Source organism: Fulmarus glacialis, unplaced genomic scaffold (assembly GCF_000690835.1).
Source record: "Fulmarus glacialis isolate BGI_N327 unplaced genomic scaffold, ASM69083v1 scaffold15101, whole genome shotgun sequence".
NCBI classification, from domain to species: Eukaryota; Metazoa; Chordata; class Aves; order Procellariiformes; family Procellariidae; genus Fulmarus; species Fulmarus glacialis.
In genome coordinates this window covers 44,980-57,918 of record NW_009191030.1, presented here as the reverse complement: position 1 = coordinate 57,918, position 12,939 = coordinate 44,980, and the positions used below count along the sequence as shown (strand labels likewise).

Genomic DNA, 12,939 nt, shown 5'->3' with positions numbered 1-12,939 from the left:
AGAAACAGCACTTTTAATTATTTGTGGAAAAAGAAACGTTATATTAATGTGTTGAAGGCTACTGTTTACTATAATCACCTGTTTGTTAACTTTACAAAGGCTTTGTTGAAATTCTTCATGAAAATACTGGGAAGGAGAAAACCTAGCAGCCTCATTTGCAGAGGTTTAAACCATAACGAAGTCACTGAGCTCAAGGATGGAGAGCAAGTGCACAAATTACAAAGCAAACAAATGTGCAAAGCTTCTGCTTCAGGAGGTTTTAATTTGGGCATACTAAAATGGCAGGTGAAGTCACAGAGCATGCTTGTGTTATTTCCATATTAATTACCTTACTAGCAAGACAGAAATGAGAGTGATCCAGTGTTCAGAAGTCAGTAAGTGTCACTGAAAAGTACTAGGATCACATTCTAAAATAGCAGATTGGATTTTTGTCGTTTATTGTGGACTGCTTTTATGGATAGCCATAAGTTCTTGTAACAGATGGTGGGGTGGCCAGATGTGGAGAGCTGGGAAAAGCAAAACAAAACCTCTCCCTCCACTTAGTTCAATACCTAGCACCTTGTATAAACTGTTGGCCCACACCCAAAGGCCTCCAGAGCAGAAATTATCTCACACCTGAGGAATCAGGCAACTAGACTAAGGCTCATAAGGATTTGCTTTTAGACTTCAGACCAGAAGGGGATGTTTAAACCTGAAAAACAGTATGATGCCACATTACGGCACCACTCACCCTGTTACTGACATCCGGCTAACAGGAATATAGTAAACTTAAATAAAGCAAGCCCTTCAATGCTCCTCAAGAAGGCAGAAAGTGAAGAGAGACTTAGGGGGGACTCACTGTTTCAGAATCCACCTTTTTTCCCTTAACCCTGGCAAATGAATCTATTTCATACATTTTTTGTACAATTTAGCACATAGAGGAGCATGCACGTGGCTGTTTCTTTTACTGCCCACAGCATTCTGTGTGTTTTTTATATATTCTTTATCTTTCTACACAATTTGCTGCTAAAAATGTGTTTGCATTCTCATGTGATGCCATTAATTCAGTCAAGGGAAGTATGAAAATAAGATCTGTGATCAATAAACAGCTGAATATGAACACAAAATAAATAAGTTAAATAAATTCAACAAAGAAAAAAATCCTAGTAGTTTTTGTAAAACTAACTTTACATATTATACATATAAATTATCAGATTTTTCCATTACACTGTTAGAACTTAGAAAAAAATAATTAAAATATTTCTAAAGTATGGTGTTTGGGTCTACAAAATATTGTGCTGACCCAGTTTTTAGATTGAGCCCTCTATGTCAGCCCAGATGTGTTGCAACAGCAAGAATAACTTAAGAAGGACAGACAAAATAAACCATTACAGGTGGTGTGCCTTGTTGGGCCTCAGTGGTGCTTCTCAGCACATGGAATGTATACTTTTATCTGGATGAGCACGTGAAAAATGCAGCCCTCTGTAGAGATTATGTGCACTGAACAAGCCTGCCTACGTCTCGGTTACACAAAATCAAACCAGCTACAAGCAGCTGTGTAGCTCACAAGGAAATCGACACAACCATATGTATTAGGATACACTGTCACAAATTCCTCAATGATGCATTGCCTCTGCTTTTCAAACACAGGTAATGTTTGACTCTGTTCACAAGTGGAGCATTTTCTCTTTAAGTTAGGCCAAGACATCAGACTTCATAAATTTTGTCTTGCAAGTAGCTGAATAATGAATCCAGTCCTTTGGAAGAACTCCACAGCTGTTTTAACATCTTTTCACATCTTCAAGTCCGGATTTCAGGAAGCTCCGCACGAGACATTTGGACTCTTCCAATACCTAAAGCCAAAATACCACTCAGTATTTTATTTTGAATCTGAGAAAATTATTACGGATAATGGCGTGAAGAACATTTTTACACTACTGACTCTGTTTTAGAATCTAAATAACTCCTTCGGGCACAGAAATTAGATCTGATTTACAGCCATAACTCTACTTGCTGATAGTCAGCATCTTTAAGAATTAAGGACTTCCGAGGTTTATGCCTTAGTGCCAACATTTTTAAAAGGAATGAGGGATTCTGAAGTACCTTAGTTTATTGAAGGTCTGCCATGAAGCACTAGAAGGAGCTGAACTCCCTCCTGTTGAAAATGTGATCCCTTGAAATGAAAATGTGTGAGGCATGATGTATTGGCTACCTGTTTTCTCAGAGGTTATAGAGGTTGGAAACCCAAATGTGAATGTCCATCATCTTTAACACTTTTCCCTCCTGCATAATTTCCTTATCAAAACAGAAATGAATAGGAAAGGGCCTTTACTGCAAATACCTTTTAAAGTTTATTTACTTACATTTTTATGAAAGTGAAATATTTTATAAAGGAAGGGCGTTAAGTAAAACAAGAACCCTCTGACTGTGTTCTGGAGTTAGATTTGCTTAACATACACAAGCAGTCATAAAAAATCACCTAAGGTTTTTACAATGGAAGCCCAATCTCAAGCCCTTAGTAATCGCTGCAAGTTCTTAAAGGCATGAACAAGCAGGTCCATGTTGCTCCCACGGTTCAGCTCGGTTTTCCCAGAGCCATTTTTAGACACATTGAGATTGCCTTCTTTAAAATTCTTTTTGAAATATATAGCACCAGTATGTATCTCACAAGGAACCCAACTAGTCAGACAAAACCATTAATAATTCATACATTATTGATTTTTTGGAGGTAGGAGACTTAATGTAAACAAATACAGTGTTTATAGTAAGGGAGACCTTACCATAAGCTTTGTCAACACCCGCATGTTAAGCCCAGATACTGTTTGTGAACAAGAATCTACAGTGAACTTGGTTGAGCTTATTATATTCATTGTTTTTGTGACTTCAGCCTGATTTGCATTTAGGATCTCAGAGAGTAAATCTAGTCTTTGACAGTTTTCACTATCATCCTTGTCCACAAGTTAGCACCAGTCTTCCTACCAGGTCTCAAGAGAAAATTTCATTGGCAGCCAGTAACAATGAAGGAAGGAAGAATTCACTGTAAGGTCCAGAGGTTTTCTGAACTCATATAATACACGTTATATCAGCTTATGCTACATTTCCAGAGAGTTTAATTCTGAATGTCTTTTGTGAGATCTAATCTACACTTCATTTAATTAAAAATCTCCTGTGTCTCTACCTTCTCTTTACAACGGATCTTTCAAATGAAACTGAGAGATGCTAAGACAGTTTCAGGCATAGGAAGTATACCAAGAAACTGCAACAATTTGCGCTTTAGTTAGTGCAGTTTTATTGCAGCCAGTATCACTTTCTTCACTGTATTTTTTTTAAACCAGGATGTGCCCAGAATAGGAGTATATCTGCCTGAAGGGAAAAAACCTTAGGACGTAAAAATAGGAAAGGATTTTCTTTCAACTTTTATGTACACAAAAGGAAAATTATAATACACTGTGACCAGACTGTGTTCAAATCCCTCTGTGTCTGGATCTCACCTCTCCTTCACAGCAGAGGTTAGCTGGCACTATCCTACCCTTCTGGTGCACTGTGTAGAACATTTTGCAGAATCAGGAACTATGCAGGTGCAGAAAAGGCGGCAGAGTCAACTGAAACACAGTAGGCCAGGACAACGTGAAAGACAAATATATTTTCTTACTAGCCCTACAGAGATTTCCCAGTACAGTTGTATAGTTTCAGACTCCTCCACCTTCATTAAGGAAACCTATGCTAAAATCCCCTTTCAAAATCTGGGGCAAGGAGGTTCCACCCATACTGAAAAAATGTGAAGATGGGGAAAGGAAAGAACCCTCCCTGCCACTGAAAAATGGGAAACTCCATAAGCTCACTGATCCCTATCCAGATTTTCTGTTGTTAGCCCTCTTCCACAGGCATGGTTGTGGAAACTGAAGACCCACCATGTGATGAGCCTTGAGAGCACACCTTGCCTCTGTGAAATGTAATTTAATCACAAAGGAGTTTGATTTCTTACCACTGCACTGCAGGATGCCATTTCTTTCACTCGTAGCATCACTTCTTGGCTAAATGTTGTTGGCCAAAATACTTGTGACACTAGTCCTCTGCTGCAGGCTTCCTGTGCTGTTAGCTTTCTCCCACAGAACAACATTTCATTTGCCTGTGAAACCAAAAGATTACTTGTGATCTTGGGTTATATTCCCTTAAAAAATTTTCCATACTTGCCTGCTATTTTCAAGATTAAATTTACAAATGGTCTCCTGTATCTTTCCATACTGCAAAATACTTTAAAAGGAGTTTCAGTAGCTATTTAGGGATTGTGCAGGTGGCCAGAGCACAGCATGGGTTTCATTTAAGAGAAATGTGCTGGCATGCATGATGAATCTGTATTGCTGATTTTACAAGAGTAACTGTCAGTGATACACTGATACTCTGCCAAGAGTCATGGAACCTAGTATGAAATACTTTGTGGGGCAAATTCTGCTCTGTTATACTGGTAAAAACTAAGCAGCCTTACTGGAATTAGTATAGATTGTCTTTAGAGAGCAAAAAGCAGTATCTTGCTCTGTTATTGCACAATCCTAACACAATACAGACAAGTACTCTGCAACATTATTCTCCTAATGCATTTCTTCCCTTTTCTACCATGATCTTGACAATCTTTGCTTTTTCAACCTGTGTTCAATCTTTCTTGTGTACAGCATGTGTAATGTATTGAATTCTGAGGTCATTTTGTGATAAGAAATTGGTAGGGATTAGATGAACTTTCCACAGATTTCATTTCCATTCATGACAATTAAGAGAAAGAGTTGTTTTTTGTTTTACTTTTTAAAGAGAGAAAGAAGAGCATGAATTTAAGAAAGGTTCTTCAGCAATTTGAGGTGGAAAACCTTACCAGTGCAACACCCAGAATTTGTGGGAATGTGTATGATGAGCAGCCAGCTGGAGTGAGTCGGATTGTTGCATATGGTGTCTGAAACCATGCCTTCTCACTTGCCCAAACGATATCACATAGTGGTAAAATAGAAGCTCCTAAGCCAAGAGCAGGGCCGTTGATAGCAACCACAATTGGCTTCTTAAATTGAATAAAAGCTTTTACAAAATCCCTAAAATAAAAAATAAAAGAAAGATCTTGAATACAGAAGTAACACTTAGATAAATACCCAAGCTTAAAGTACTTAATCTGAAAACAAATTAGAACCACAGATGAACACAATAAATGCCATGGCCCAGTTTTAGGAGGTCAGAATTGCAAGATACTTTCTAGTTTGCACATAGAAAATTTTGCTCATATTTAGTTATTTAATCTTTCTGAGTACCTGGGATATTAAATAGTTTTGTGTATGTTGTATATAAACTGATTAATTGGAATGCACTGACTGCTGTACTTTTTGCAGGATGGTTTGGTTAGATTTAGTTTTACTTCTGGACCAGTAACTCATGAGTTTGTATGCATAGCACTTCTCAGTTTGCTCCACAATGGCTAGTATGGATTCTGACGATCTGGTTTGGCTAACTTGATGAACATATTACAGCATGAAGGATAGGAAACTCATAGGTGGCTTGCTGAGTATTTATTTTTTTCAAAAATTTCTCTTAAGATTCTATGTCAAAGGTTACTGCAAGTCCCATCAATGGATTGGGAGATAGTAAACGTTTATGGCACAGCAGCAGAAAGAACAAGAACAAAGGGGAGTCAGAGAGAGAAATGTTTGAATGGGGAAAGAATTAGGCGAGTGATCTGTTGGATCTTCATTGCAAATGTCTTCAGCAAAGACATAACAAAGTAGATGCCTGCCTGCCTAGAACAGTAAATGTGAAGCGATGGGAAATAATGGGGAAGTAAATGTGATCAGATTCATCCGGATGAATGAACTAGAACATGTTAAATTCTGTGCAACGAGGAGATATTTTAAATAAGTTACCTACCAGCTACTGTGGAAAGACATCTGTTGAATGGAACAGCCTATACACCAATTAGGAAAAAGCATGAGTGTAATTGTGGGCAAATTATGGGCTCTAGCAGCTCAGTGCACGGCAGGTATATGGAGGCAAATGAGATGCTCAATCACTTTAGAAAAGACACATGTATAAATCAAATTCAAAACAAAAGAGGAGGTTCTGTTCCTGCACTCGGTATTTATTAGATCCAGAGCGCATCTCTGCTGACAGATTGTAGGAAAGAACATTTTGTCAAATGTCCCCTTTGATGAGTTGCAGCTCTCCCACTGAGGTCAAAAAGACCTAGACTTCTGTATCTGAGGACACGAGGTGTGCCTTGCAGGTTAGAGTGCTGATTTGGCAAAAAATGGAAAACATACCGAAGATAAGTATTTTATTGGACTGAAGTGCAAGGGCATTGGCTATATTTTAAATGAAAACAAAGAGTCTGAGGTGACACAGCTTTAAATGTTCAATGAATGAGTTCTGTTTTTCAGGCTATCTAGTAAGGAGTTGATTTTTGACCATAGGAAAATAGGGACTCATGGGAATTGATGCAGCTCTGTTCACACAGTGAGTAATAAAACAGAAGATCAGTGGCAAGATGAAGAGAGTGAAATAAGGAACATCACATTTGTCTGTTCAAGACCATTTCCTTCTAGAGGATAGCAGGGTTAAGGAGAGTTGTGGTTCATTTTTGTTTGCAGAAGCAATGCTGTTCCTTTATCTCGTTATTTCTTCAGTTGTTTATGGTTGAGCAATGACTGTGGATCACTGCACCTGATTAATTCCAGAATTTTGAGAACCTTAGTAGTTAAGCAAGTAAGCCTTCCAAGCAGGACTACAGATGGGAACGGGGATGTGATGTATGATAGGTAAAAAGAACAAACTATGGATAAATGGTGGCAGCAGATCTGGGGACCATGTGGAGGCAGAAGAAAACAGTGTTGTGGAGAAAAGCAGGAAGCATGTGGTGATAAATGGGACTGGAAGTGAATATGGAAAAACAATTAGGGATGTGGAGAGGAAATGGTTAGATGATGGGGATGAAGAACAAAGCAGAACACATTAACAGAGGGGAAGGGTTGAAGGAAATGTGAAATCTTCATATGAGTGAGCAAGGAAGGAAGGAGGACCTGGAGATGGAGAAAGAGTGGAACAGAACGTTGAGAAAAAACAATGAGCCTCTGTCATGAGGGAAGGATGGTGAGCACAGAGAATAGTACAATAGATGGATATGGAACATGCCACCTATAGGATGGAGTGGAAGGCTACAATATTGGGAGCTTACGAGGGGAACAAATGCCTGCATTTGGTCTACAGAAGCTGCAGTGTCCAGCACTCCACTTATCTGTGTTCCCTGTTTCGTATGTTATTTGTTTCAGTGAGTTGTCTTTGTACCCAGAACCTGGCATGTTTCTATGTCTCTGAACCTAAGTTCACACATGTCGTTTCTGGGCTAGAGGATCCTTGTTTCAATTCAAGGCAGTCTTTGAAAAGGACTTAAAATTGTGACTGTTGTTGCACAGTACAGCCAGAAGCTCAAAGATAGGAAAAAGTGTCACATGCAGAAGGGTTTTGCTTTTGCTAGAGGATATCTGGGAAGTTGACCATTGAATAAACTTTGGGATGCCTAGATACCTCTGCATTGTTGCAGAGGTCTTGCTGCAGGTCAGGGCTCCTATGTATGTCAAAGGCTATAAAGAAGTTGAGCAAGTAAAGTCATCCTTTGTTTTCTTCTGAGGACACCTAGAATTTTATGTATCGGGTCACATAACGATGCCCGACTGATGATGTGAAACTGATGCTGGGAATGCCTTCCAGTGAGTCTTTCAATTGCAGGGCTCTGTAGGCCACATATGCTCAGTCACAGTGCAGTCTGTATGTCTGCCTTTTCCCTGCTCCAGGAGTGCAATGCTGGACACACGTCTGGATGATGGCAGCTCAGGCTGATGGATGTATATTCAGTACCTGGAGAGAAGCTACAGTGCCACACATTTGTGAGTTGCCAACCCCAAAGGCAGTGGATGAGGACAGGGGCCAAATGAATAAATCATTCATGTGAGATGAGACTTAATGGGTATTTAAACTTCAGTTTTAACTTGTGGTCAGTATAGAGAACCATACTTTAGAAAGTGGAAACACACGGTAATCAAGATTTTAATTTCATTTTGATACAAGTCTAACTTGATGTAAAGCAGTGGAGGCAGAGATCCATTAATGTGTTTTAGGACATCCTAACCCCTGAAAAAGCAAAGTGTACATTTCTTTTCTACTCTCATTACAGTATATTTTCCATGAGTTGAGTCCTTTGTTCACAGAAAGCACAGAGAGTGCTAAATGGAAAACGTAGTGTATTGTTTCCAGAAGTACAATAAAAATCTATTTCCAGTGGGCCTGAAGCCGACATTCTTGACAAGGAGCAGTACATTGTACCAGTATTTCTGTGAGTCCAAGGATGGAAAAACTGAGTATCATAGTCTGGCTTATACTCATTTAAATGTTGAATTGATAAGTATACCTGTATATTAGATGTGTGTAGGTAAATGTATGCATATATAACAATACCTACCTACACAATATTTACATGAATAATATTAAATTTGTATTTTCTAATGGAGTGTGAATGTGCCTGTGTTTTCAGACAAGAATAGTGATTTTCTTCCCTCACGTTTTTTTTGGTTCCACATTATTAAAAATCCCTCACATTAAAAAAACATAATAAATAATAATAAATAATGTGGCCTTCAAAGGGTTTTTCTTTTTTTAAATATCACTACATGATATTCAAGCATAACTAGGATTTTAAAAACACGTCATAATTTATTATAATTAAAAATTACATTTTAAATTCTTTCAAAATAATTACTACTTTGAGAATTTCAAAAGTATTAAACTGAGAATCCAAACTGATCTGCAGTAGTTGTAACCAAGATAATTGGTGGTTAATATATGTCATGTAACAACTAAACCTGATCTTATGTTATACTAATACAGCCAAAATATAGAACTGTTGTAAAACAAATTCTTTAATATTCCGTCATATAATTGTTGCATAAAGTTTTAAAGGTCTCAGAAGAATAATATTTATTTGTAGGAAGTGGGGGGAAAAAAAAAGGGATGAAACCCTCTCCTCGTACAGACTGGTGAAATACCACTAGCTTTAGTGGAGTAATGTTGATTTATACTGGAAGATCTGCCAAATATGTATAAAGTATACCTTGTGGATAATGGACATATTTGGTGATGTATTTTGCAGATTGATTTGTAGACTGCATGTCATAAACCCTGGATTTCTATTAAGGTAATGTGATATATATAAGGAAAGTCACATTTTAGTTACGAAAATAAAACTACATTTACATATATATTAAGTAATTTAAGTTTAAGAAAAAGAGTGGAGACCCTTGTAATAAGGTTCTGAAATACAGTGGCATACTGCTATTTCAACAGAATATGAGTAAGCCATGGATTACCATTTGTACTGAAATTCATTAAAATGATGAACATTAAAACAAGTAAAATATCTGCCTTTCAGGAACCACTTTAGAACATGAAGCAATAGCTAATTTGGAAAAACAACAACAACAAAGTTGTATTTGAATTTGGAGGCATGATTTGAAATACTAAATACAGAGAATTTGAATAAAATAAATCCCTATGGATATTAGCACTGGAATAAATGTGCTTTCTTTTCTAACAAGTAAAGGTCCAAGGTTCTTCTTACTAAACAAATTTGTAGGACTATAATTAGAATGCAATCAACACTTAAATATACAACATTTTTGGACCTGATAAATATCTTTATAATCACACACTGCATTTCATAATTTAGAGATCATAGGTAAGCTTGGGTCACCTTATAGCTTCTGCAATCCTAGTGCTTTCCTTTCTTCTGTCATTGGATAACCTGCCAATTAAATATGAGTAATCTAGGCCACTACAGAATACACTTCCCACTGCGCTGAGAAGTAAGAGTTTACTGTCATCAGCTGATGCATTGCACAATGCTCTCCGAACTTCCTTCATGATCTGTGGATAAAGAAAAGTAAACAATTCGACATGCATGCCGTTGCAATATCATTTCCCTAGTTTTACAAACCTTATTGATTTTGAGAGACTTAAATTTTGGGCACTATTAATACTTACATCAATTATATATTTATATAATTTTAATATACTTAGAATGATAACACTGAGAGTTTACAAAATATTTTATATTTGGAAGTGCTTTGTTGATGCTTACTAATTCAAAGAGTTTTTAGGACTTGGCTGTTCTTTGCTTATTCTATGGGAAATTCTAGCCAGCTTATGCTATTTGATTGCAATTTAATAATTTCAAATATCACTTTTTTATTTTCATCGTGTATATTCAGTGTACATCACCGATTCCTCAGTAACACAACAATGGCCTATTAGCCTCAACAGGTTGTAAGCATAATCTATAAACCCCAGTTTTCAGTTCTTCAACTACTTTGGTTTCTATGACTTCAACCGGAGCAAAGCAGGACAAGAGGACATCATATACATCAACATGACAAATATATTACTCATTTTTCTATGGTCAGTGATATTGTTAATGTCTACAAAAGTTAAAGCAAAAAAGCCACTTGAAAGAGAGACCTTTTGACTCTGATTTACAACTGGATCAAGCAGTTGCACCATAAATCAAACCTAATCAAAACCATAAATTGCACCATAAATCAAACCTAATCAAAATCTGTAGAGAATTGAGCTGCTGGTATTGTAAGAAAATGGCCTTTCACCTGAGCAGAGAATTGTTTTTCTAATGATTTTTAAAAGGAAATATTATTTCATAAACTTCTGATGGGTTAACTTCTTGTTCGGTCACAATTCAGTGCAGTTTGTAAGCTATAATTGATTTCAGCCATTTCAGCTTCCCCTCTTCTCTTTAGTGATTTGATCCTCTCTTCAAGGGCTATGATTTCATCTAGTGTGACACCTCCTATGCTTAAACATACGCATGTGTCAAAGTATTTCCTATAGAAAGGGTCCTGTTGAGTCAAATTTTTCTTTTTTGTACTGAAAGATTTGCTGTTAGTGTAAATTTAGGTAAAAGATAGCAAAATGTGATTGGGGGATTACATATCGTTTCCACGTGAGAGAAAACCAAGATTTTTAGCTTGTGATTATTTTTGTTCACTACTTTCTGTTTCCAAAAAGTCTGTAGACCTCTGAAGTGCCTTATTTAAGAAATGTCCCTAAGCACAGAACAGAGGTTTTGTTTATATCATTCTAGGTAGCCTTTTATTAGAAATGCTGTGGCTTGTGAGACCAAGCTCGAACTTGTATATTCAAACCATGCAGTGCAATGCTACCTGCCTGCTTTCCATATGTGTTTGCATAAAAATGACTGTTACTGACTGCTGAGACGAGGACATGAGAAAGCAGGTGGTGAACTTTTAGATGCTTCACTTTTACAAGTGCACTTCAGAACGCCTGTAATACCGAGTATGTGACAGTGGGTGGAAGTGAAGTAATTAAAAGCAGCAGAATTTGGAAGTGTGTTTGAAATTCTTGTGCAGGTACAAAAATGTCACCAGCGATTTTACAAGTACTGTTTAGTCTCAGAGTCTCAGAGGCTGTCTCAGCCCTCAGTTGGTGAAAACATAGCCAAATAAGGGGAAACAAAGGAAAAAAACCTCTGAAACCTCTGTTCAAAGTTAAAAAAGAAACTTTAGAAGGCAGTAGATGTTAGAATAAAAAAAAATGTATTTTGATTTTCCTAGTTCCATGTGAATGCAAGATTGTCCTCTTAGTTTATTTGAAATGTTCTCAAAATCTGTTCTTTCTTAGGGAGGATGTATAAAGAATATCAGAGAATACCAATCAAACATTTTTATATACAATGAGGAGTGTTGCTTTAAATATGATGCCATGATATGATACTCGATTTAGCCAGTTTCTTTACCGTTCCCCTTCCTCCAGTGATATTTGCATATGTACCATCTCTTTGATGTTACCACTGCTATCCTTCAAACACATCATTACCATTACAAACCTGTCTCATTTTTATCTTACCCCTCATTCATTTGGATGGCTAAAGCCATCTAGAAGTATACCAAACTTTTGAGCAGAGGTTATACTACTTGTACGAAAAACCAATATTGTGCTATCACTGTTTTTGCAATGTTTTGGAGAGGGTGATATTAAAGGTCCATTATTAGGAACTGATTTCTCAGATATAGTTGAAAATGGGAAGACTTTGACAGTATTTTGGATAGTATTTCTGAGCAAGAGTGGAAATTTAGTTCCACTGCTCCACTAGTTTCTAGCAAAAGAAAACAATATCAGAAACCAGGAAACCATAATGTATTGGTGTTTTCAGTCTCCAAAAAGTATGTTTTTTTTAAAAAATATCTGTAAGTTTGTCATTAACTATCATCAAAAGGTGCTTGGAGGCTCACTGGAATACACCAATGCCAGCAAAGTCAATTCTCATTCCCTTGTTCTATGCCATGATTCATTTGCTGGTGCCGTCCAAAATTCACTTGGTCACCTTGTCACTCAGCCTACTTATAGCCAACCTGCCGTCCACTGTTGCTTCCGAATGCCTTGGCATCATGGCTATCCTCACCCATTACTTGGGTATGGGTATTTCTCTACAGATGATTATAGGAAAGCTACTAACAAAAAAATAAAGGGTTACAGAACTGTGTATTAAACTGCAGTACTGTAAAGTAAATATAATTTTAGTTCAGAACTGCTGTCTGTTTTTAAGTACAAATTTCCATTTAATGCAGTAGTGGATTCAGTTTGCAAATATAGAGATACTATGTGTCTTTAGTTACATTTCTTTGTCAGATTCCATATACTTTTTCTCTCTTCCATGGTCCTTAAACCTTCCCTCATTTTGGTATACCTATGACATTTGTCCAATTAAATTTTACTTTCTTTAGTGGACCAGATCTAATATTACTATTTGCAGGGCTCTGCAGCAGTATTCTCCAGTTCCATGCTTTTTTTAATTAGCTTTTTTGATATCTTTTAGTTAATTTTCAGTTGTGGGGACAATATTTTTACTTGCGT

The 12,939-nt window shown here is 37.0% G+C and overlaps 1 protein-coding gene across 1 annotated transcript in view; it reads right to left on the bottom strand.

Annotated features, from left to right (window-relative positions):
- Nucleotides 1-1,686: 1,686 nt before the first annotated feature.
- The window catches only part of CDYL2 (chromodomain protein, Y-like 2), a 54,908-nt gene continuing 43,655 nt past the window's right edge, over nucleotides 1,687-12,939 (bottom strand). Inside the window, 5 exon segments of the mRNA XM_009586545.1 lie at nucleotides 1,687-1,769; nucleotides 1,772-1,832; nucleotides 3,965-4,108; nucleotides 4,844-5,054; nucleotides 9,749-9,921. Coding sequence (XP_009584840.1) covers nucleotides 1,687-1,769; nucleotides 1,772-1,832; nucleotides 3,965-4,108; nucleotides 4,844-5,054; nucleotides 9,749-9,921 — 672 coding nt within the window.